The sequence below is a fragment of the Nyctereutes procyonoides genome, unplaced genomic scaffold (genome assembly GCF_905146905.1).
Source record: "Nyctereutes procyonoides isolate TBG_1078 unplaced genomic scaffold, NYPRO_anot_genome, whole genome shotgun sequence".
Taxonomy (NCBI): domain Eukaryota; kingdom Metazoa; phylum Chordata; class Mammalia; order Carnivora; family Canidae; genus Nyctereutes; species Nyctereutes procyonoides.
In genome coordinates this window covers 31,467,830-31,495,289 of record NW_026575139.1, presented here as the reverse complement: position 1 = coordinate 31,495,289, position 27,460 = coordinate 31,467,830, and the positions used below count along the sequence as shown (strand labels likewise).

The following is a 27,460-nucleotide window of genomic DNA, read 5'->3' as shown; positions in this document are numbered from 1 at the left end:
TTAAACAGAAATAGATAAACAATACAGGATTTTATGAAATATTAAGGAATCACAATTGACAGGATTGGTAACTAGATATGGAAGGTAAGTAAGTCAAGAATGACCCCAAATTCTAACTTGGGCAACATATGAATTACAAGATCTTATGTTGATATGACCCATACTTTATCTTCATAGTCTTAAAAATAAGTAGTTTGCTAGTTGTACTGGAAGTAGAAGAGCAGTTAAGACAGATGTCTGAGAAAAAATCATGCTATGTACTAGAAATTATTAAGCTTGCTATAGCTGGAATAAGGATATATGTAAGAGCAAAGAGGGATAAGTCGAAGAGAAAGAACAGATCATGAAAAGCCTAACACATTACTCTAGGTCACTGAACTGTATCCCTAAGGCAGTACAAAACTTTTTCTTTTTTAAGTTTTTATTTTAATTCCAGTATATTTAACATATAGTATTATATTAGTTTCAGGTGTACATGTAAGAAGCTTTTTTGATGGTTAAAAACAATTAAAGCAGATGCTGTTGAGAAATTTCCTTAGAACCCCAGAATTTGGATCATGAATTTGGAAGAATTGGCTAGAGTTGGCTAAGAAAATAATTATTTCAAATTTTAAAACATTTACTAAATATTTTTAAGTGATGCAGGATTATTGTCAAGAATCTAAATAATACAGAGTAGGAAGAAAAAATCAGTTTCATCCTATACTTAAAAATAACTACTACTAACACATATAATTTTTTATTCCAGTATTAGATTATATTTTTATAATTAATTTTAATTCTACAGTTATAGTCATACTGTGATTTATACTTTTAATTAAAAATTATAGCCCTTGCATGAGCAGAATTAGTTGTGAATTAACCCCACTTTTTAGGCCTATAGAAAGATAAGAATCATATTAAGTACCCAATAAATATAGATAAACTATAGTTTCTGCTTATTTGCAAAATACCTTAAAAACTAGATTTCTGTTTTCACCAAGGACACTGACTCATTCTTCATATTTGCTTGTATCGTCACCTGTTCTAAGATTTTATTTCTCAACTACATAAATTGACCTCTCCCACATGCTTAGTGATCATATTTAATAGTGTTTACATCTTAAAAAAGATACTAGTCAAAATTTACTCTTTTATTAGTCTGTCACTGAAACGAATAACTAGAATAGACATTCTGGAGTTGAAGCCTTATGTGCTTATACCTAATAATATGAAAAACAGCACCATTAAAGAAGATTAACTAAGGGAAATGGCAGCTCTTAGGAGCTGGTAAAACTCCTCTAGCTACAAAAATGACTTTGAACTTCTCTTGGTTGTTTCCCCAGGGCATTATAAAGACTAGTTAATTATAATACTTAGAAAGGGCTTTAGAAGATTCTTAGATTCCACTTTTAGAGATATAATAGCTTATGATTTCTACAGAAAAATTACTTTTTCTCTACCATTGTCTAAAGAATGTTTAGAACAAAGGCCTACTAAGGAAAACAATTCTAATAGGGACACAAAAACATTCCAAATAGAAGCTAACAAATATATAAGTTTACATATATGTGGGTACATATATATTATACACATGCACATATCTATACATACATACATTTATATTAATGCCTCTGAAATTATATCCTGACAACTTCTTTGGGGAATAAGAGAATTCTCAGCCTTTTGGCTATTTAAGTTTAAAAATAAGGTCCTAGCAGCCTAACAAAAGCAAGCTGAAGTTCAGAGACCCAAAAAGGGCACAAAACCACAAATCAAACAGCAGGAGAAGAATGAACCAAAGGATTTCAGATCAAATAATATATCTGTTTGTATTCCTGAACCAGAATGATGGCAAAGCAAAGGGTAACCACCAATAGTGTAAGCAAAGAGGAGAAAGATCTGATGAAAGAAAGTTTGTGAAAAGGAAAAGGGAAAGAAAGATTGTATCTGAAAGGGGAAAATTGTGTCTGAAAGCTGGTCTTTTGATATAGTAGCTATAACCAGTAACCACAATTTTTTAAGACTTTATATAGTGTTAGTGGTGGTAATAAGGGCAAGAACCTAAGGATTATGATTTGAGACCCTCCTCAAGAGTCCTCAGTCCTTAGGAACACCTGTAGTGAAGTCCAGCCTCATAAAGACAGTCATGAAAAATTACTGTTTATATCTGCAGCCACCTCAACTCAAAAGACTTTGCTTGCCTTTGTTGGGTATGTTAGCACTTGACTCCCACTTACAGTTTTTTTTTTAATAATTTTATCTTTTTTGGTGTTGTTTTAGCTAATCTATTTTATCATTATATCTTCAAATATCAGATTTTTCACTTCATCCCTTTTTATCCTATACTCTCAGCTAATTTTACCTGTTTACTTTTAATATTATATATTTAGCTTACTTGTACATAACAAATTGAAAATAAAAGCTGAAGGAAGACAGCTATAAAAACAGTCCACACCTGACCTTGGAAAATAAATGACTTTTTCCTCCTTTTGGCCTTATAATTTTTCTATAGATAAACCTCCTGACCTAAAGATAACCTATAAGGATTTACTTACATTGTTACTTACAGTGTTAATTATTTAGGCAGTATGTACACTGAACCTAAAGCTAATTTTCCATTTCCCTGACTACTTGACCACAGCTAAAGTATTTTTTTATTTTCTTTTTTCATTTCTCTACTGCACTGACTCTTTTAACACTTTTAAACAAAAAAGTTAAGAGGAAAAACATAGTTTCAATTTATTATTAATGAATGTTTGCAATTATTTTTTAAAATGGACAATTCAAGTAAAAGGAAAATTGAAATCATTGGCCAGAATAATGTATGAAATTATATTTAGTGTTTATCTCTCAGTTCATCTTCTTTATCAAGTTATATATTCTAGAGTGATTAAAATCAAGCATTTAAGACCTTATCCAACAAAAATTTTCTTTGTGACCACTGTGTGCATAGCATTCTTGGTCTTTGACATTAAGATACTTTTTCCTTTCTCAAAGAGCTGAAAATCTAGCTAACAAAGTATGCATGTCTGTGTGTGTGTGTGTGTGTGTGTGTGTAATTACTGTAAGATACGTTGTTAATACAGTATGTAATGAGAATCCTAAGATAGAATAGTTCATAGTGCCTCAGTGCAGGAGGGAAAAAGGGAATGGTTATATATTGCTTCATAAAGGACAAACTACTAAAAGAAGGGTTTTTTTGTTTTTTTTTATTTTGAAATAATTTCAAACTTCAGAAAGGTTGCAACAAAGAATTCTTATATACCTTTCACCCAAATTCTCCCAAATGTTAGCATTTTGCCACAATTGCTTTGTCATTTCTTTCTATATATTAATAGAGTTATTTTCTGGAATTGCTTGTGAGTAAATTGTAGGCATGATGCTTCTTTACCTCTAAATACTTCAAATATATATTTCCTTTATTTTAAAAAAGGAGAAAAGAAAGAAAAAATACTCCCTTACATAACCATGATACAATTACCAAAACCAGAAAATGAACCTTGCCATAACACTATTATATATTTATTCAAATTACATTTTGCCACTTTTTCTAATAATATTCTTGATAGTAAAAGGAAAAAACTTTCTTCTTCTGATCTGGCATGCAATCCAGAGTCATGCATTACTTTTAGCAACCATGTGCCTTTAGGCTCCTTTATCTGGAGCAATTCCTTAATGTGTGTGTAGGGGGTGAGGGGTGTTTTTCATGACCTTAACATTGGTCAGTTACTTTATAGAATGTTCCTCAAATTTAGACTTTTCTGATATTTCCTGATGGTTTGGTTCAGGTTATGCATTTTTGTTAGAGACACCTCATATATGATGTTATATCCTTCTCCATGTATAATATCAAGAGGTTTGTGATGTCATTTTGTCCTATTACTGGTGATACTAACTTTGGTCACTTGGTTAAGATGCTATTTGCCAGGTTTCTCCATTCTAAAATTACTATTTTGCTTTGTAGTCAATACAAATTTTATGAGGCTATATAGTGAAATACACAAATACATTGTCTTCAGATTTTTACCTTTTAGTTTTATTTATCCATTAATGATTTTTGCCTGAACCAGTCCTTACTATGATAGTTGCCAAGTGATGACTTTCTAATTCAAACATTTCTTCATTAATCAGTTGGCATTCTGCTGTAAGGAAGAATTTATATATTAATAGATTCTTACTTTTATTAAATGGATTATATTATCTATTATTATCCTAATTTACTATGATGCTTAAATTGTCCCAGGTTTGTCCAGTCCCTTTTGAGCATATTCCATCATTATTTGATTACTTCCTTACAGGAGAAAGTTGTGAAGGAAGAATGATAATTTCTTAAGAAGATTGGGATCCCTGGGGGATCCCTGGGTGGCGCAGCGGTTTAGCGCCTGCCTTTGACCCAGGGCGCGATCCTGGAGACCCCGGATCGAATCCCACATCGGGCTCTCAGTGCATGGAGCCTGCTTCTCCCTCTGCCTGTGTCTCTGCCTCTCTCTCTCTCTGTCTCCCTCTCTGTGACTATCATAAATAAATAAATAAATAAATAAATAAATAAATAAATAAATAAATAAATAAATAAATAAAAAGATTGGGATCCCTGGGTGGCGCAGCGGTTTGGCGCCTGCCTTTGGCATAAATAAATAAATAAATAAATAAATAAATAAATAAATAAATTGGGATCCCTGGGTGGCGCAGCGGTTTGGCGCCTGCCTTTGGCCCAGGGCGCGATCCTGGAGGCCCAGGATCGAAATCGAATCCCACGTCGGGCTCCCTGTGCATGGAGCCTGCTTCTCCCTCTGCCTGTGTCTCTGCCTCTCTCTCTCTCTCTCTCTCTCTCTCTCTCTCTCTCTCTCACTATCATAAATAAATAAAAAAAAATTTAAAAAAGAAGATAAGAGAAATTTCATTCTGGGCAAAGTGAACATCATATGCTAAGACAGAAAAATATGAAATAGTATGGTATATCCTAATATCTACAATATTGTCAATTTTCTAATGGAGTAGTGAGTGATGAGGCTGAAAAGGAAGCATTTTATATGCTAATCTAAGGAATTTTATTTTATCCCATGGGTGATTGTGCATATAAATTATAGAGCAAACATTTCATGACAATGCCGTTTTATAATCTTGATGCACAAAATCCCAAGAGTATTTTCCTTTAATATTTCTTATACTGCCGTAAAAAATAACACAGTCCTTTCAACCATGTTTTCTAGGTTTTGTCAGAAATGCTGTGGGACCCATTATCTAAGATAAATAAGTAGAAAACAAGAGTATTAAGTTGAAAACAATATGAAAAAGTATTTTCAGTTACATAAACTGTCAGATACGTCATCCTAAGCCTACGAACTCCACCATTGCTAATGTTTCCTTAGGCTTTGAACTTGATTTATCTTAATTTGAGAGACATATGAAAAAGTCAGTGCTTATGTATATGAACCACACATCCTTTGAATCACCAAAGGTCCTCACCATTTAACCTGAACAAACTAACATTTTCACTCTTAGGTTTCCTAGGAAAACTATTCATTATTCTAGGTGGTTTTTTCCTCTCAAATATCCAGAAAGTAGAAATAGAAGGAATTCAAGTCTCAAATACAATGATAAATAACGGCAGTGTTCTTAATAGGGCAGAACAAGCCCCTTCCTTGAGATTTTCTTTATATCCAAGGAATGAATAATGATTTACACTTTAGGCAGTTTGGTTGTTTTGAGGTGTAAAGTTACTTCTTGAGAATTTTAATTTAATCAAGAAGAGCCTGTCCTAATATCTTGTTTCTATTATATTTTGTTCTATCATTTGAAAGCATCTTTTCATTTACTTCTAATTTAAAGAATGGATTTTCAAGCCAAGATTAAACACTGTATATTAAGAATTACCAGATTGAAAAAAAAAAGAATTGTCAGATTGAAAAAGATGCATTTGAATTGGGAAAGATAATTTCATTGGTATAATTAGCTCATTTCACATGGTCATGCCATAAGAAAAGGGTTACTGCTATATGACAAAGATCCTTAGTTACTCTACTTAGTAGAAAGGAATCCATTTGTTCTTTCTGTGTCCCTTTGAAGGCCTTGTACATCACAGACATTGCCATTAGTAATTAAATCTTTCATGATGGCAATGCTGTTTTCTGAGATGGAAATTACAAGAGAACAAAACATCATAAGGGTAAGACAGAAGGATAGGAGAATTAAGAGTTTGATTTTGGACATGTTGGATAATTTTTAAGTTTGGAGATACATATTCTTATCCACCAGCTGTTTGGATGACATGTAAATCTAGAGTTGAAAGTAGGGAATTGGAGATAAAATAAATTTAGTGTATGGGTGACATTAATGCCCTGAAGGGGAGTGAGTAAGGAGTGAGTAGCTAAATAATCTTTTCTGTGACTTTTCTAAAAAAAGAATATTTCCTTTGAAATCCTAAATAAATTCAAGTTTGAGTATTTCATTTTACTGACTAGCGCACTAGGTGTTCAATGTTTAGTTTGTGGTTAAGGACATAGACTCTGAAGCCATACTACCCCGGTTTGAGTCTCTGCTATTAATAGCTCTATCATTTTCTCTGCTATTAATAGCTCTGTGATTTAGGCCAAGATATATAAACCTCCTCTGTAAATAAAGATAATAATAATGCCTCCCCATAAGGTTGTTGTGAAGATTAATTAAAACAGTGCCACAATGCACAGTAGGCACTTAAAAGGATTATCCAATAACATCATTAAATTTCACTAAGTTTTGGGGATCCCTGGGTGGCTCAGAGGTTTGGTGCCTGCGAGGGGATCCTGGAGTCCCGCTGGATCGAGTCCCGCATCAGGCTCCCAGCATGGAGCCTGCTTCTCCCTCTGCCTGTGTCTCTGCCTCTCTCTCTCTCTCTGTCTATCATGAATAAATAAATAAATAAGTCTTTAATAAAAATTAAAAAATTTCACCAAGTTTTGACACATGATGTAACATTACTGACTTGATTTAATGTTCCACCAAAGCAGGCTAAATTTTGGAAGCAAGAGAAAATTTCTCACCTTGCAATGTTCATTTACAGACATATGAAAATGAGAATTTATGATATTTATAAGACATTCCCACTTTTTTGTCACTGTTTCAGCATCATAGTCTTAGTTAATTATCTTCCTGTTTAGGTCACAGTGCTGTTGATATCACCAAGGTGGCTAGAAGACACCGCATGTCTCCGTTTCCTCTAACATCTATGGACAAAGCCTTCATCACAGTTCTGGAGATGACTCCGGTGCTTGGGACAGAAATCATCAACTACCGAGGTATGGTTATATTTGCCCATTGCCTTTTCTTTCCATTTTTTTCCAAGTAAGATTCATATAATATTAATACATGGTTTTCCTGAAGGAGAAAGGTTATTAACCATTATCACAATTATTATCATCATTCTTTTTCCTTCTTTTGCTTATTTCTACTCAACTAAGATCAGTCTTAAAATGGAGCTAATCCAGTCGGGATCAAATTTACCTTAAAAATAGCAACCCCTGTATTTGGACCCCATGGGTCCAAAATAAAAAGCTGATGAATTATTTATAATACTAAATTTATATTAATAATCTTAATTAAATGTGAAGCAGTTCTTTCTTTCCAGATGAAATTTTTTTTCATTAAAAAAAAAGGAAAATAATCAACTATGTTTACCCTGTCCATCAAAATACCAATACTCTAAACTAAAGAAAGGATTATCAGGCAGCCCAAGTGGCTCAGAGGTTTAGTGACGCCTTCAGCCAGCAGCATGATCCTGGAGACCTGGGATTGAGTCTCATGTCGGGCTCCATGCATGGAGCCTGTTTCTCCCTCTGCCTGTGTCTCTGCCTCTCTCTCTCTCTCTCTCTCTCTCTCTCTCTCTCTCAGATAAATAAATAAAAAATCTTAAAAAAAAAAGAAAAAGGATTATCAAGGGCACCTGGGTGGCAAGTTGGTTGGGTGTTCAACCCTTGGTTTCAGCTCAGGTCATGATCTAAGGGTTTCAGATCAAGTCCTGCCTCAGGCTCTGTGCTCAGCATGGAGTCTCTTTGAGATTCTCTCTCCTTCTCCCTCTGCCCCTCCTGCTCATGCTCGCTCTCTCTCACTCTTGCTCTTTCTCTCTCTCTCAAATAAATAAAATAGGAGCACCAGGGTGACTTGGTCAGTTAAGTGTTCAACTTTTGATTTTGGCTCAGGTATGATCTCAGGATCCTGGGATTGAGCCCCACATCAGGTTCTGTGATCAGCAGGGAGTCTACTTGAGAATTATCTCTCCCTCTGCCACTCACTCACTCTCTGTCTCTCAAATAAATAATTACATCTTTTTTAAAAGACTTAAAATAAATCTTAAAAAAAAAGAAAGGATTATCAGCACTGAGTGAGAAAAATAGTTAACTCTGAGTCTGCTTGATGTCTGTTTTGTCAGAAATGGGAGATAATAAATGTGTCTTATAACCATGTTTTCCTTTGTGAAAAACATATTTTTAAATGTAAAATGTAAAAACTGTATTAATTCATCCATTGTTTACTGAGCAACCAGTCTGACCTAGCTGAGCAATCAGTCTGACCTAGTTTTTCTGCTTCATCCATCTTCTCATTTCCAATGAGAAGATATAAACTCTTAGGTTAATAGCACATGAAGGCAGCCTGTGGAAAGGTAGTATTCCTCAGTGTTTTCAGTTTTTAATCAACCATTTTCCTTTCTAAAAATTCAGCATAGAAGTTTTAGTGCAATTTGAATAAAATGTAGTTTCTTAATTTTTTTGTTATATAGATAAACACAAAAGGATTGATTTTACAAATAAAAGACTTCATTCATGAATCATAAAATATTCAAACTTCAATGAACATTAGAGAGCATCTATACAAACACCATAATTTTTCTGCAAAGAAACTCACACTCAGAGCTACAGAAAAGGAATAGGATTAAAGCTCAAGATTTACATTCTTCTTTTTACTACATGATAGTGCTCTTCTCTCAGTATTAAAATACAAAAAATAATCATAGAAAACATAACAACTTATGATAAAACACCTATGGGGCACCTGACTGGCTCATTCAGGGGATGCAACTCTTGATCTTGGGATTGTGAGTTAATTCCCCATGTGGGATGTAGAGATTAAATAAATAAAACTTTTTTTAAAAGGTCTAACACTAGTGAAACATTAAATGCCCAATTCAGGCTTTTTAGTCCTTGCCCTACTTAGACAAAAGTTGTTTTTATATAGTTACACATCTTTGAGTTATATTCTTTTAGGTATGTATATATCATTAGACTGAAACCTTTTGTTTCATTTTTGTTGTACTTCTCATTAAAGAAAATAAAGATTTAGAAATTGGAGTGGGGAATTAGTCAGCAAATAACTATGTGATTTCAGAAAGCAATTATAATGAAATATGTTTCTTTGTACTATTGAAAGCAAAATATTCAGTTATTTTTTATATCAACACCAAGATATTTTCAGAAAATATGAATAAATACTTTACTTATTATGAAAATAAGTTAACCATCCCTGGCTTGTGATAATTTCAGGGTAGTTTCCCTTAACATCAGTCCTTTGGGTGCACTGTGTATACCAAAGTCACATTTAGATAGGAATTCCAGTCGTTCTAAGGAAAAAACAGAATTGAAAATGACCATTTTTATTTTTCTTTTAGGAAAAAAAAATGCTGTCAGATGGATTCTCTTTTCCCTTCATGTGCTTGTTTCCCCTTCATTTATTCTTTAAATCAGTTGTCACTCATAAGTAAGCAAACTCTTCATGGATGTTTCCACCCATGATGATGAAAAATAATAGTGAGCTTTGCATTCAACCTTCAAGTTGGATCAATTTTTAATGCAAAAGGGTATTATAATTAAACCTTCCAAGCACTTTAGTTAGGTATTTAAGAAATAATACTATATATAGAAACATACTCAGTTTGTTCAACAAATATTTACTAAACATCTATTAAATGTCAGGTACTACATTAGGTCCTGGATATAAAAGATGAATAAAATGAAATGCCTGCCCCATGGATTTCACTATCGCATAGGACAGAGACAGGTAGATAATAAAGTACTTGTCTCCTTTATTGGCTCTTGTAGGCTTGCTTTCCTTCTTCAATTCCTTGAATGTAAACTTTCTTTAGAGTTTTTGTCTTTGATCCTTTTCAGATCTTATACATTTACTTCAGATAACCTCATGCATTTCAAATACTATGCAATTTCTAGTTCTGTATCACTTCCCAGACCTTACCTGAGCTCCAGACTCCTACACCACAGGTATACCTGCTGCTAGGAAATGTAACATGACCAATACTAAACTTATTTTCTTTACCTCTACATCCTCTGAAATCCATCCCTTGTTCTCCATCCCCACTGCTGTTGATTTAGTTCAGATCTTTATTATTAACTTCCCGGATTATTATAATAGATTCATAAAGATCCAATCCATTCACCAATTTATGTGAAAGTACAGACATACCTCATAGATATTGCAGGTATTCCAGAGCACTACATATAAGTAAATATTGCAATAAAGCAAGTAAAATGAATTTTCACTTTTCCACTGCATATAAAAAATGTGTTTATGCTATACAAACTCTGTTAAATGTGCAACAACATTATGTCTATAAAAGAAAGTACATATCTTAATTTTAAAAAATACTTTACTAGAGCACTTGGGTGGCTCAGTCAGTTGGGTATCTGCCTTTGGCTCAGGTTGTGGTCCTGAGGCCATGGGATTGAGCCCCGCATGGAGACTCCCTGCTCAGCAAAGAATCAGCTTCTCTCTCTACCCCTCACCTACTTAAGCTGTCTTGCCAGTGTGCTCTTGCTCTCTCTGTATCTCAAATAAATAAATAAAATATTTTTAAAAACCTTTACTGCTCTCCTGAAAATAATATTACACTATATGTTATTAGAATTTAAATAAAAACTTTAAAAAATACTGCTGAAAAAATGCTAACCATCATTTGAGCTTTAAGCAAGTCATAATCTTTTTGCTGTTGGGAGGGTCTTGCCTCAGTGTTGATGGCTGCCTACTGATCAGAGTGGTGGTTGATGAAGGTCGGGATGGCTGTGATAATTTCTTAAAATAAGACAGCAATTAAGTTTGCTGCATCAATGACTCTTCATTTCATGAACAATTTCTCTTAGCAAGTGATGCTGTTTGATGGCATTTTACCTACAGCAAAACTTCTTTCAAAACTGGAGTCAATCCTCTCATACCTGCATTTCTTTATCAACTAAGTTTATGTAATATTCTAAATCATTTGTTGTCATCTCAACAACCTTCATAGTATCTTTACCAGGAGTAGATTCCATCACAAGAAACCACTTTCTTGGGGTGCCTGGGTGGCTCAGCGGTTGAGCGTCTGCCTTGGTCTCAGGGCATGATACCACGGTCCTGGGATCGAGTCCCACACTGGGCTCCCTGCATGGAGCCTCTGTCTCTGCCTCTGTCTCTGTGTCTCTCGTGAATAAATAAATAAAATCTAATTTTTTTTAAAAAAAGCACTTCCTTTGCTCATCCATAAGAAGCAATCCCTCGTAAAGTCTTATATTAGATTGCAGCAGTTTAGTCACATCTTCAAGTTCTACTTTGAATTCTAGTTCTCTTGCTATCTCCACCATATCTGTAGTTATGTCCTCCACTGAAGTTCCAAACCCATCAAAGTCATCTAAGTGGGTTGGAATCAACTTCTTCCAAGCTCCTGTTAATGTCCATATTTTTACCTCTTCCTACAAATCACAAATGTTTTTAGTGACATTGAGAATAATGAATCCTTTCCAAAAGGTTTTCAATTTACTTTGCCCAGATCCATTAGAGGAATTCTATCTATGGCAACTATAGCCTTATGAAATGTATTTCTTAACTAATAAGACTTGAAAGTCAAATTACTCCTTGATCTATGGGCTGCAGAATGGATGTGCTAACAGGCATTAAAACAGCATTAATCCCATTGTACATCTCCATCAGAGTTCTTGGGTGACCAGGTGCCTTATCGTAAGCAGTAATATTTGAAAGAAATCTTTTCTTCCGAGCAGTAGCTTGTAACAGTGGGCTTAAAATATTCATATTATTCCAGGTAATAATCCAAGGTGCTGTCTTCCAGGCTTTGTTGTCCCAATCATAGAGCATAGGTAATTATTACCTATAATTCTTAAGAGACCTGGGATTTTTAGAATGGCCCCTGAGCCCTGACATCCACTGAAAGTTTCCAGCAATGTTAGCCCCTAACAAGAGAGTCAGGCTGTCCTTTGAAGCTTTGAAGCCAGGCATTGACTTCTCCTCTCTAGCTATGAAGGTTCTAGATGGCATCTCCTTCCAATAGAAAGCTGTTTTTTTTTTTAATAAATTAATTTTTATTGGTGTTCAATTTACCAACATACAGAATAACACCCAGTGCTCATCCCGTCAAGTGTCCCCCTCCGTGCCCGTCACCCATTCACCCCCACCCCCCGCCCTCCTCCCCTTCCACCACCCCTAGTTCATTTCCCAGAGTTAGAAGTCTTTATGTTCTGTGTCCCTTTCTGATATTTCCCACACATTTCTTCTCCCTTCCCTTATATTCCCCTTCACTATTATTCATATTCCCCAAATGAGTGAGAACATACACTGTTTGTCCTTCTCCAATTGACTTACTTCACTCAGCATAATACCCTCCAGTTCCATCCACGTTGAAGCAAATGGTGGGTATTTGTTGTTTCTAATGGCTGAGTAATATTCCATTGTATACATAAACCACATCTTCTTTATCCATTCATCTTTCGATGGGCACCGAGGCTCCTTCCACAGTTTGGCTATTGTGGACATGGCTGCTAGAAACATCGGGGTGCAGGTGCCCCGGCGTTTCATTGCATCTGAATCTTCGGGGTAAATCCCTAACAGTGCAATTGCTGGGTCGTAGGGCAGGTCTATTTTTAATTCTTTGAGGAACCTCCACACAGTTTTCCAGAGTGGCTGCACCAGTTCACATTCCCACCAACAGTGTAAGAGGGTTCCCTTTTCTCCACATCCTCTCCAACATTTGTTGTTTCCTGCCTTATTAATTTTCCCCATTCTCACTGGTGTGAGGTGGTATCTCATTGTGGTTTTGATTTGTATTTCCCTGATGGCAAGTGATGCAGAGCATTTTCTCATGTGCATGTTGGCCATGTCTATGTCTTCCTCTGTGAGATTTCTCTTCATGTCTTTTGCCCATTTCATGATTGGATTGTTTGTTTCTTTGGTGTTAAGTTTAATAAGTTCTTTATAGATTTTGGAAACTAGCCCTTTATCTGATATGTTATTTGCAAATATCTTCTCCCATTCTGTAGGTTGTCTTTGAGTTTTGTTGACTGTATCCTTTGCTGTGCAAAAGCTTCTTATCTTGATGAAGTCCCAATAGTTCATTTTTGCTTTTGTTTCTTTTGTTTTCATGGATGTATCTTGCAAGAAGTTACTGTGGCCAGGTTCAAAAAGGGTGTTGCCTGTGTTCTCCTCTAGGATTTTGATGGAGTCTTGTCTCACATTTAAATCTTTCATCCATTTTGAGTTTATCTTTGTGTATGGTGCAAGAGAGTGGTCTAGTTTCATTCTTCTGCATGTGGATGACCAGTTTTCCCAGCACCATTTATTGAAGAGACTGTCTTTCTTCCAGTGGATCGTCTTTCCTCCTTTGTCGAATATTAGTTGACCATAAAGTTCAGGGTCCATTTCTGGATTCTCTATTCTGTTCCATTGGTCTATGTGTCTGTTTTTGTGCCAGTACCACACTGTCTTGATGACCACAGCTTTGTAGTACAACCTGAAATCTGGCATTGTGATGCCCCCAGCTATGGTTTTCTTTTTTAAAATTCCCCTGGCTATTCGGGGTTAGAAAGCTGTTTAGTCTACACTGAAAACCTCTTGTTTAGTGCAGCCACCTTCCTTAATTATCTTAGCTGGATCTTCTGGATAACTTGTTGCAGCTTTTCCATCAGCACTTGCTGCTTCACCTTGCACTTTGATGTTATGGAGACGGCTTCTTTCCTTAAACGTCATGAACCAGCCTGTATTAGTTTTTAGACTTTTCTTCTGCAGCCTTCTAACCTGTCTCAGCCTTCACAGAATTGAAGAGAATTAGAGCCTTGCTCTGGATTGCTTTGGCTTAAAGGGAATGCTGTGGCTGATTTGATCTTTAATCCAGAACCTACATAGTTCATTTTTATTTCTACTAGATGCACCTCTAACTTACTGAATTTCATCTTTCAATCACTGAGTAAAAAAAGTATGGGGAGTGGGGACTGATCAGCCTTTACTGTTCTCTGAAATTCTAAATATTTTGCCTGTGCAAATTCTGACACCTACAGTTAGAGAAACCTAAGAGGAGACCCCATGTTTTCTAAGAAATGTCCAGAACCACTGAATCTGTGAAGCAGTTAGGAACTGTAACATCTCTAAAAAAATTTTTTTGTCTGAGAAGAATCAACAATAGTTCCAGAAAACTAAGGATAAACATGTACAGAAATGCTAGAAGTGATTGCTGTCAAAATTAGAGACATGGGTTAACTCTATGAAGGATTTTTTTAGAGTATAAAACATGAAATACTTAGACTATTACAGAAAGTAGGTAATTTAGAGATCATGTAGTCTCTCTTATTCTAAAGATGAGGGAATTGAAAACCAAAGAAGTGTAATAATGTTCTTATTATTGGACACAGGATTATGATTGAAACCTATGCTATAACCTAGGATTCTTGACTTCTAGTCCATTCCTCATTCCACTACCCTATACTACATCTCAAATCAATATGAAAATTATTCTTCTAAAACAAGTGCCTAGATGTGCATGTATGTGTACTGTTTGTTTTAATCTGTTTGGGCTGCAGATGGATTTTTTGTTGCCTCTGATCTATTTTTTAGCATATGTACTATTTTCAGCTCCTATCTGCAAGTAAGGCCTTTAAGGAACAAGTGCTCCACCATAAATGCTTTTCTTTTGTTTCTTGGTAGAGGCGTACCTGGCATAACAATAGATGGTAGTATTTGTAAGACTGCCATATGTGATTCACCCTCTTTGCTTGTAAAATGCATGACATGAATAAATTACAACTTTATACTTGGTATGGCACCAGCTACTTTGAGTAAGGCAGATTAAAATATTCTGGCCCATTCCCTGTTATTCCCAGTCTCTTTCAGTTAACACTGGAAAATCTTGAGCCTTCAGTAGAAAGAATTCTGCTTTCTTAGTAGTATTATTTTAGATTACAAGCTCTAGGCTTTCTTATTTAAGATTACATGACCAGGGGCACATGGGTAGCTCAGTGGTTGAACAGCTGCTTTTGTCTCGAGTCATGGTCTCAGGGTCCTAGGACTGAGTCCTGCATCGGGCTCCCCACAGGGAGCCTGCTTCTCCCTCTGCCTAGGTCTTTGCCTCTCTCTCTCTCTCTCTGTCTCTCATGAATGGATAAGTGAAATCTTAAAAAAAAAAAAAAAGAAGGAAAGAAAGAAAAGAAAAGAAAAGAAAGAAAAAAGAAAAAGAAAAGAAAGAAAAGAAAAGAGAAAAGAAAAAAGAAATTACATGACCAAAGATTTCAGCATTTCTGACTTGGGTTCTTTGTTTTTTTCTAGTCAAGGAACCTTAAAGCTTTTCTATTGGAACTAGTTTGAGACAGGGAAGTATCTCTTTTAGATTGCTGACCACACCAAAGGGACTTTCTCCCTGTTTCTAACTTAATAGTTAAATAACTACCTAATTCAGGTGGTAATCTAAAGCAGAAATTCACTGCCCTCTAGAAGAAATGCAGAAGCTCCTGATTCCAAGCTATACGAGATTCTAACCAAAGTGGACACAAGTCATGCTAGGAATTCATTAACTCCTCCTGACAGTTCAGAGGCTCTGAGAATATAAGGAAAAAGAAAGTAAGGTGTACTGAAAGGAGCTTTGCCATTAAACATACTTAATCTTTACCTTGCTTTACTTTTTAAGTGCCTAAGAGATGTTGAGCAAGCTACGAGGATCATTTCCCTCATACATTAAAAATAGAAATCATGTCTACCCAGTAAAGTCATTGTGAGGTTCTATTGAGATAATAGTATATATAAATCATCTAGTTTTTCTAAGCTGTCATATTTGGAATTTAGTAACTGATTCCCTTCCCTTCCATCTCCATGTTGGAATTCTAAGATCATGGCCTTAGCACTTGTAAATTACAAAATCAAAGCTAGAATTCCATGGCTCAGCTGCATTTGTTGATCCACATTAACAATCTCTGGATCCCTGTGTGGTTTGTTATAATCAGATTTATATTCCATCCATCCAGGTCATTCAGACCTGTGCTCCCTATCTCATTAGAAAATTTACCTAAACAATTTTCACTGTTTTTCTGCTTATCTCTGGTTGAGTTTTATAAAATTAAAGCAGAGAATTGAGATAGTTCTTCAAATATTTCAAGTGAAAGCATGTATTTTCATTATCCAATTACGGCCTCCAGTAAGGTCTTCACCTAGGATAATCCTATTTACCTGAAGATATCTCCTGGGGATTGATCTATAGTGGCATTTGCTGTAGGTTTTTCCATCAGTGTGGCCATTTGAATTCATTTATAATTCCCTTCAGATAGTCTCATCTCTTTAGGTTCTTTAGTCCATAAATTTCATTACACCTTTAAAATGTGTACATATAAAAAAAATAAAAATAAAAAATAAAATAAAATGTGTACATATCATTAAATTTATGGTTCTGATTACATCATTCCCTTTATAATTCTCCCTGCATTCCTCAAATATGAATATCCCTATCTATATATTTGTGATGTATGTGTGTGTAATCATAATGTCTAGAAAATTATGCTGTTTTTCATATCCAAAGATTATAATTATATTGCCAGTCTATTATCTGTGTGCTCTCAAGTGCTTTTTTGCCCCCCAGTATTGTGGATATACCATATGTGTGCTCTTATCATGATATTCACGATGCCTCTTTGTGTGGGGGTGTTATTTTTATAGTTATATAATTGAGTAAAATTAATTCACATAGGAATCAGACGTATAACATCGGCCTAATTAACCCTATGTTGCAAGCAGACGGACTAATCTTCCTATTTCATACTTCCTTGTATGCATACCATCATATATTTCCATATAAGTATCCTCTTTTCTTAAGTAAGGTATATTATAAATATATCTCAATTTAAGCAATTTTGATAGAAAATAATTCAATAATTAATCAAAAAACCTTAGAAGGAATTTTAATATGATTTTTAAATTGATTTACACAGCTTTTATTGAATATATCTAAGGTTAAAACAAGATACAGTCTTTAAATATTATTCTTAGTTTCCCATTCTTTTTGGATATCTCATTATCTTTTCACATTTTAAATATACATACTTTATTTGCATAATTTATTTAGCATTCTTTTTTTCAGTATCTACTTTAAAGTGCCATAATATATATTAATACCATTAAGTTAGGATTCAGAATATAAGTTTCCGTTAAAATGGAACAAAAGCAGAAAATTTTTTGTTAGAAAATTTTTAAGAAGGAAGCATCAAAATATTTTATTCCTACAGTGATCAAAATTTGAAAGAAAGCTATCACTTTTAGAAGTGAGAACTCATTTCTATTCGTAATTAATATTATATTAGTAGAATTATAAAAATTCTTGTAAATATACAAGATTTTTCCAAACTAAGGGAAATAAAATTAGTACAAATGAAAAGAGACAAACTTAAAACTTAAGTGGCCAGAAAAGATTTGCCAGTACCAGCAAGAGAATAGCCAGGAATAAAAACTTGACAATAGCTTTATGTTTTAAGTTTGGATTAACTTATGTTCAGAGCACCTTTTTGACTGTTTGGTCAGGTAAAGACTTTTCCTGGCAGGTGTTCAGCTGACCCCAAGCAGCATGGGCTTTGCATCAGAAAAACCAAAATAATCTTTAATTTAATGGTGAGATAAAAGCATAGGAAGAAAATCTGAGACACAAGGATTTTCTTAAAATCAACAGTGCTTTTTGTAATGTATCTGAATGTGTATAAGAATGAAACAAATTTGCAATTTTTAATTGTTTTTCTGAAAATATAATTTATTTAAATGGTTAAAAATCTTCTATTTCTGTTTCTAGAAACTCCTTTTCTACAGAATCCTGATGTCCTTTGTTAACTTGCTAAATGAAAAATAATCATCTAGGGATGCCTTGGGTGGCTCAGTGGTTGGGCATGTGACTTCAGCTCAGGGCATGATCCTGGAGTCCTGGGATTGAATCCTGCATCAGGCTCCCTGCAGGGAGCCTGCTTCTCCTCCTCCTGCCTGTGCCTCTGCCTCCCTCTGTGTCTCTCATGAATAAATGAATAGAATCTTTAAAAAATAATAATAATTATAAATTAACATTTTGTTTATCATTTGGAAGCAGCATTGATTCAGTGATACTATTGAGTCTTGAAACTATAATGCCTTACTAATTTCCTTACTTTGATTTTAGCCATATTGAAATAAGCCACCAATAGTTTTCCAAGTCAATATCATACTTGGCACTTTTGTTATTTATGTCTTCTTGCATTACATGTAAGAGCTTTATTTTATCATGCTTTTTTTTCTTTTTATAAAATACTTCTTGCATGTTACCTTTTCCCTTTCTTTTAATAACCACTGTAATATCCTAATATAGAACCAATGTTAAAAAGCTTGGAATTATTTTTAGGATACTAGGATATGTAATTCAAAATTGTGGAAATTAGATTAAAAGCTTTATTTTCTGTGGAGCATTTGACAATTTATGAGACAGTGATTAAGTAATTAGTAATAAACAAAAGTTTAAATTGTTCAAACTATAGAAAGAAAATTTTGTTTATTTGTTTATACCAAACCCTGACCCTTTGGACGTAAATGCTACCCGTTTATCAGTGACACTCTATTTATTTGACCTGGGTTTGGCAAGGTTTCCGTCATTAAATACTAAAAGAAGTAAGCACTTACTCTTAATTGAAACATTTTCTGTAACCTTAAGAACATTTTAGATACTTTTTTAAAGTACTTCCCTAAAAAATTTCTTATTCTAGACAAGTTAAATACTTTTTACAGTTACACAGTTACTATTTTTAAAACTTAATATTTTATATGTAGAAAATAATATATGTAACAAAGATACAGGTTATGGTACTCTATAATAAAATAGACATAATGAAGCCATAACACAACTTAAAAATTAATTTATTACCAATTGCATTGCATCTTTTTGTGTTGCTATACCATGATAGTCATTTCTGGTAATCATAACATTTGCAGTTATTCCAAATTCTATAACTTGGCACAAAGCTTCTTTTTTATTTTATGACATAAGAACCATAATGTAATTCTTTACTCATCACACTGGCAGGTAATGAGTCCATCCCTAGCTGGAAAAATACAAATATACAACATAATGCCACTTTGAACAAGCTATGTATTTTAAAAGCATAGAAATTTTTATTATACTATTCTATAACCATGACTTCTAGAGTAACTAGAGAATAATTAATTTACTTGTTTTCATTAAAGGGATATTCAGGGTAGCCCGCATGGCTCAGCGGTTTAGTGCCACCTTTAGCCCAGGGCGTGATCCTGGGGATCCAGGATCGAGTCCCGCGTCAGGCTCCCTGCGTGGAGCCTGCTTCTCCCTCTGCCTGTGTCTCTCTCTGTCTCTCATGAATAAATAAATAAAATCTTAAAAATAAACAAATAAAATAAAGGGATATTCACTTCTCAATCATTCACACCTTTTCAGTTTATACATATGAAACTTTCACAAATGAAAACTGTAATGCATAAATGAGATCTATAATGTCTAGTCTTTCATGTACAATGCAGATGTGGAGAAAAAATTTTATTACAATAGGCTTGAGGGTTAAATATTTAGTGTCTGTTAAATAATCACGAAGTATTCTGAATATGCTATATTCATTTTAAGTTGGTTTTTTTTTTTTAATGTGGTAACAACCCAAATCTGCATATGTTACATTCACCTTTCCTCTTAATCCCTACCCCTAACATTGTTCCTACCAATAGTCATTTAGCCTGAGGAAGTATATGTACTAAGACTGCCTTCTCAGCTGTTTTGGTGAACACAGTGGATAGCTATTAAGTCAAAGTAGTCTTCGTAGCTTCTCATATAGATTGGAAGGGATGGTAGTTTTTAAATGTTGCAGTATCAGTGCTGTCACAATGAAGTTAAACTTTTGAAGAATGTATAATCATCAGCAAACTGACTTATATCCTTGTTTTGTATGGGGAAGTCTTAGGTAGTATCTTTTCTTTTCAGCTGTTACCTACCACATTCGTCCTAAACTCCTGATTCGAAAAACTGATAGTGTCTTAGTTACCCAAAATGAGGATAAGAAGTCCATTTCTTGGACCACTGAAGTCAAGAGTTTCCCCTTGACTTCTTCCAAAGCCTTCTTAGAACTCCTATATTCAAAAGCCACTCGGGTATCCTAACATCCTACTTTAGACAGTAAGAAAAAAAGTATTATCTGAACCAGAATAAATCCCCAACCAAATAAATTAAATATTTTACTTTTACCATTTAGAGACTACGTTTGGATTCAGTTCTTACAAATCATACTCAACTTTATAAATAACTCTTTTTATTTCTTTCTATATATGTCCAGTGTCAACTGTTTGAATCTGTAAACTCTTTCTGAAGATATTTTTTAGGCCAGTCATCCCAGTGTAAAAAAGCTAGCACTCCAAAGGGTAGAGAGTTTGTTAATGACTGTCATCATGTGGGGAGCTAGCTAACTTATATATGAGTATCTTACTAACAACATAAGGATTCTATCACCTTTTAACCAAGCATGCCATCACTGTCTTCTTGTAGCACAAGTGAGCATACTACACAAAACAGTATAGATCATCAACCACTCTTTTCCAGTCCTTTCTTTTTATCAATCTCTTGAGATCACTTAATTGTATATATGGACAAGGGTCCCCAAAGATACATAGCCCTACATTTAAGATTTTTTATCTCCACAGAATCTAGAAATATGCATTTATTGTTATCTTCATCAAATTTAATTCTGTATTACACAGAACTTAGAGAATATTGTGTGTGGGAAAAGATAGAACAGAATGGACATAACATTCTCAGATTCTCAAAGCAGAACAATAGCTTCTTGGCATACTGTCTAACTTTCTACAACTGAAATTCTCAGTGGAGACTATGAAGAGCTATAAACTCACACTATCAAATATTCCTAAGAAAGCATATTAATTATATATTGTGGAAACTGTCTTTTACTTAATATAAGTAGGGCTCTCATTGGTTTGGAGAGACTGGGAAAAAGGAATTTTGCTGAAATTTTATCTTTTAGTAAGACCTTTAGTTCTCACAGCTTTAGCTTACTCTAGCAAATTATAAACTTAAAACAGTCATAATATCTAATTGAGAAGTTAGTGCTGCCTGATTCCATCCAAGCTTGAAGGCTGAGGCTCTCTAAAATCACATGCTCAAAGTTTATTCAACACCAAAACTGAGGATCCACCTATAGGCAAAGAGAAGGAGTGGTTTAACTGTAGGTGAGTGTATGTAGGAATGTCCCATGTAGTTTGCAGCACTGCTATGTACTCTTTAAGTTACCAAATCATCTGGTCAGACAGTGAATAAGTCTAATATTTACTCTTTGAAAGAGCTATCCATTGTTTGTTTAGTCCTTAACCCTACTACAAGATATGGATATAGTTCCTTGTGTAGCCGAGAGGTATATCTGACATATATTCCTTCTTTTTTCTTTTATTTCTGCCAACTGTAGCCTGGACCATTTTTCAATCATTTGCATATTTTTCTCCCAATCCTTTCCTTGCCCTAGGCTTTTAGACCAAAACTTGAGGTAATGCATGTTTTTTTGTCTTTGAAGAAACTTAATATCTGATCTTAACTTGATACCACATTCAAAATCAGAATTAATCCAGTAGGGATCAAATTTATCTTAAAAATAATAACCCTGGGCAGCCCAGGCGGCTCAGCGGTTTAGCGCCGCCGTCAGTGCAAGGCGTGATCCCGGAGACGAGTCCCGCCTCGGGCTTCCTGCATGGAGCATGCTACTCCCTCTGCCTGTTTCTCCCTATGTCTCTGCCTCTCTCTCTCTCTCTTATGAGTAAATAAAAATAAAATCTTATAAATAAATAAATAAATACCCTTGGACAGCCCTGTGGTCCAGCGGTTTGGCGCTGCCTTCAGCCCAGAGTGTGATCCTAGAGACCCGGGACCGGGATCGAGTCCCACGTCGGGCTCCCTGCGTGGAGCCTGCTTCTCCCTCTGCTTGTGTCTCTGCCAATCTCTCTCTGTGTCTGTCATGAATACATAAATAAAATCTTTAAAAAAAAATAACAACTCTTGAATTTAACATGAGTCCAAAATAAAAAGCTGGCTTAATTCTATTTATTATTAAATTTATATTAGTAACCTTAATTAAATGTGAAGCATTTCTTTCCAGATGAAAAATTTTATTTTTCTTTCCATGATATTTAGAAGTCTATAAAGACCAGATGGTATATGTGTGCTACAAATAATGACTTTTCTTGGGTCTTCTAAATATAGTTATATGTTAAAATGAGATAAATATTCTTATTCTTTTATAAAAGCTATTACCATTGCCCTTTGAGATATAACTCATATGCTATATAATTCACCCACTTAAATATAGTTCAGGGCTTTTAGTATATTCACAGATATGTACAGCCACCACCACAGTCAATTTTAGAATGTTTTCATCACCTCACAAGTATCCCAAACCTCGCTAGCTCTCATCCTCCTCCTAACCCTTCATCACCCCCATTCAGCCCTTGGTAACTAGCAGTGTACTTTCTACTGTAAATTTACCTATTCTGAACATTTCATAGAGTGGGATGATACAATATATGGTCTTTTGGACTATATTCTTCTACCTAGCATAGTATTTTCAGGATCCATCCATGTTGTAGTATGTATCAGTACCTCATTCATTTTTTTATTGCAATAAAAACCACATTAACATAAAACTTATCTCAACCATTATTAATTGTATAATTCTGTGGCATTAAGTACATTCACACTGTTGTGAAACATATCTCCAGAACTTTTTCATGCTGGATATCTGAAACTCTATACCCATTAGACAACTCCCTTTTTCCTCTCATCCCAGCCCCTAGTAACCACCATTCTACTTTCTGTTGCTAAGAATTTGACTACTTTATATATCTCATATAAGTGGAATTATGCACTATTTGTCTTTTTGTGGCTGATTTATTTTACTTAGCATAATGTCCTCAAGGTCTATGCATGTTGTATCATGTGACAGTTTATAAATATGTACACCACACTTGGTTTATCCATTCATCCATTGATGAACATTTGGGCTGCTTTCACCTCTTTACTATTATGAATAGTGCTACTATGAACATGAGTGTGAAAATGTTTCTTTGAGATGCTGCTTTCAACTCTTTTGGTTACATATCCAGAAGTAGAATTGATGGATATGCTATTTCTATTTTTAATTTTTTCAGGAACCTTCTGATTTTCGGTGGTGGTTGCACTATTTTACAATTCTACCAAGAGCGTACAGGGTTCCAGTTTCTCCACATTCTCCTCAACACTTGTTAGTTTCTGCTTTGTTTTGTTTTGTTTTTATAATAGCCATCCTAATGGGAGTGAGGTGATAGCTCATTGGGTTTTTATTTTCATTTTTCTAATGATTAATGATGTTGAGCATCTTCTCAAATGTTGTCGACTATTTGTATATCATTTTTTGGAGAAACGTCTGTTCAGATATTTTGCCCATTTTTAATTGAGTTATTTGATCTTTTTGTTATTGAGTTATAGAAGTTCTTTATTTTTTTTATTTTTTTAAGACTTTGTTTATTCATGAGAGACATGGAGAGAGAGAGAGGCAGAGACACAGGCAGTGGGAGAAGCAGGCCCCATGCAGAGAGCCCGACATGGGACTCGATCCCGTTCTCCAGGATCACACCCTGAGCTGAAGGCGGCGCTAAACTGCTGAGCCACCCGGGCTGCCCTATAGGAGTTCTTTATATATTCAAGACATTAACTATCAGATATATGATTTGCGACTATATTCTCCCATTCCATAGATTGCCTTTTCACTCTGTTGATTGTGTCCTTTAATGCACAAAACTTTTTTTTCCTATATAATCTTTTCTTTTAGTTTTTTTTTTGTTTTAATTCCAGTACAGTTAACACATAGTGTTATATTAGTTTCAGGTGTACAACATAATGAATCCAAACTAGACTCTCTGGTTTTACCACTTCCCTGGTCTTACTAAATATAAGTCCATAGCTCCAGGATAGCTCCAGAATAGCTACAACCCTCTAGGAATATCTGAAGCTAGAATCTGCTAAGAAATTCACCCTTCCAATTCAGCTATCACCTCCCTAAAAGGAAAGAGTTAATAACAGTATCAGTATTGATCAGAGTTAAATTAAAAATTTCTTTAGGTGGCAAGAAGGACAAAGTCAAAAACAAAAAACACACAAACAAAGACACCCATCCAACTCTGGAAATAATGGAGTGTTCTAAATTATATGAACATCTCATGTAAATCAAATCCTGTATTACTTATAGTCTTTGGAGACAAGCTTGATTTTTTTTCCTTCCCCTCTTCTTTCTTCTCCACCTTCTATTTATTATTATTTTGCCTCTTTGAAATAGTAATAGTAATTAAGACAGATTCTGATTAGAAGATTTAAGAAATTGGTCATGACTCTTGAAACTTTTATTCTAGCTCAAATTCTTAGGCTTTAGCTGAAAATGGTAAAACATCCAGAGTAGTTTGAATAGTCCTTTCACAAAACAGGTTACTGGTCTTCTGCTTATTTATAATCACTGATTTTTTTAGGCTAAATTTTGTTAGAATTTTATTGAAAGCCAAAAGCAAAGGCTAAAATTCCTTTTGTTTACGTTTCTCCTCTTAAGGAAAACTTTCTTAATTTAAAAATGGCATTTGATCATTATAAAAAATTTGGAAATTTTCAGAAAGTATAACAAAGGAAATAAAAATCATACATAATTTTAACATACTAACATAACAAATGCTTTATATTTTCATATATGGCCTTCTCATCTTTTTTTAATGGCATGTACACATTATATACTACATATACATTTCTGCATATATTTTAAATATGTGTCTTAAGAATTTTCCTGGTCAATGAATATTCTTCATGAATATTACATTAACCTGCATTATTAATATGATAGTATTTTATCATAAGGATAGATCATTATTTATGTAATTTCTATATTATTGATCTTTTTATTTCTTTACTATCCTCACTAATGTAAGCCACTAAAATAAACATGTGCTTAGAGATCTATCTGTTTTCTTAGGATAGATTTCCAGAAGTGAAATTACTGGATCAACAAATATGAAAATGTTCAAAAATTGGCTTTTTAAAGAAAGTCATCTTTGGGTAGTTAAAGGATTAACGACACAACAAATTGAACACATCTTTGATGACTGTGTAGCTGCTCATATTCAAATAATCTCTGTAAGCATACCTATTAATTGAATCTAATCTTTCATTTCAAACACAAGGATACGTGTCTTCCTTCTGTCTCCAGCTCCTTGAGATAGAAATCAGGGGGTCTGTCTGACTGAGCTCATATATAGGCCTCGCCAGACAGACATACTTACCCACCTTGTATATGACTGCCTGCCATTGCTCTCCACATTGATATTATTCTTATTTTCTCTTTTTTCAGATGGAATGGGGCGAGTCCTTGCTCAAGATGTATATGCAAAAGACAACCTACCCCCCTTTCCAGCATCTGTAAAAGATGGCTATGCTGTCCGAGGTAAATGTTTTTGATTTTTGAGTATCATCATAGTCACACTGTATTTTTTTTCTTCCGATTTTTGGCTCAGCCTAGGCACCCAGTGAGTTTTATATTTGTTTCCTGCTTGGTTATCAAAATAATTTTATTCACAGATAACAATCTGGATTAAAAGTTTCCAGTGAAAGTACTATTGTTACTTGAAAATGCTTGTTGACAAATAAATATGAAGAAACTGATAGAAATACTGTACCATAATTCATTCTTTTGACCTTTACATATATGTCAGGTAGCAGACAGTCTTGGTCTGGAAGTTTTCTCTGTGTTTTCCAGTTGAAAACATCTATGTGGTCCAAGAAAGAAGAGCAGATTCCCAGAACAAGGATCATGTAGGGTGGGCTTTTCTTCTGCTTTAAACTCAAACATCAATAAGTGCTTCATAAAAAGCAAGTATAAGGGAAACCTCTAATTCCCTTTAAGAGCTAGATTTCAAAAGCTTTGAAACCTTAGGTGGTACACGCAACTCATACCTTTGGAGTTGCCTCAGAATGCATAAAGGTTGAAAGCAAATACTGACAGCAATTGCCTGGTTAAAGTCTAATCTCAGAACCCAAAATGAAAATGCAATGGAATTACTTAGAAACTATTATTGGTTATTAGCTCAAGGCTAATATCACTGAAGAAATGTCTAAAAACATTTCCCAGCTTATCAGAGCTGATAAGAAGGCCAGTTCCTTTTTAATAGTTCTTTATGGAATCTCTTACTTGTTCTTTTTACTCTATCTAGTCATTAAATTATTTCATTTTTTATAATTAAATATACTCACTAATCTCCTCCATGTTCCATCACTTTCTCTTAGCAATGTCTTTTTGTGTTGGAGGCAATATAGCAAATGGTTGTGGTTATGGGCTTTGAAAAGCAAAGTAGGAGTGATCTGGGTCCCAGTACTTGTTCTATCTATGTAATTTGAGCAAATTACTCAAAGTTTTTGAGCTTCAGTTGTCTCATCTGTAAAATGATGATAACTATAGTCATACTTACCCAACAAGTTGTGTGGATTAAATGAGACCATAGAAAGCCTTAGTAAAATATCTGGCACCAAAAACAAGCACTCAATAATTATTTTATAAAATGCTTGATAATGGTAACTTGTTATCACTATCATTTTTATGAAAAACATTTTCTTAGACCATCTCTGAAAAAAAGGTTAACATTTATCTGAATTGTTACTCTCCTATTCTACATAAATATAGTGGTGGAGAGGTTAATTCCTACTAGTATATTCTTTCTCAGGGATACTATCTTGGATGCACGTCATTCAGCTTGATCTCACTAAATTTAGAGTATTCCTGAAAACATGAATAACAAATCCCTCGTGGCTTTTAGGATTTTTTTCTTCCAAATTTGTTCCTTCTACAGTGCTTATTATAATGAATATTGTCCAGAAAGAAAATTATTTCAGTCTTCTAATAACCTCATTGGCTCTTCTTGTTTCTTGTTCTCCAATTGAAATGTTAGTTCTGTTTTGAACTTATAATTGGTAGCCATATAGGATTACTGTAAAATGTAAAAGAATTCTTACTTTCAGAGTAGAATAAACAATGTTAGCAAATGAAATACAAAAGGGATAAGAAAGTCTATTTTTTTACATTCTTGGTAATACAAAGAATAATATTCTCAAACAGAATGTTGTTCTGTGTTGTGTTGTTGCATGAGATAGCAGCAGCTCAATAAAAAGAAA

The 27,460-nt window shown here is 34.3% G+C and overlaps 1 protein-coding gene across 5 annotated transcripts in view; it reads left to right on the top strand.

Annotated features, from left to right (window-relative positions):
* Positions 1-27,460, top strand: part of GPHN (gephyrin) — a 636,471-nt gene that overhangs the window by 518,850 nt on the left and 90,161 nt on the right. For all 5 annotated transcript variants that reach the window (XM_055303645.1, XM_055303644.1, XM_055303642.1 and 2 more), the window contains 2 exons: positions 7,119-7,256; positions 25,647-25,739. In XM_055303645.1, coding sequence (XP_055159620.1) covers positions 7,119-7,256; positions 25,647-25,739 — 231 coding nt within the window. The remainder of the gene's footprint in view (positions 1-7,118; positions 7,257-25,646; positions 25,740-27,460) is intronic.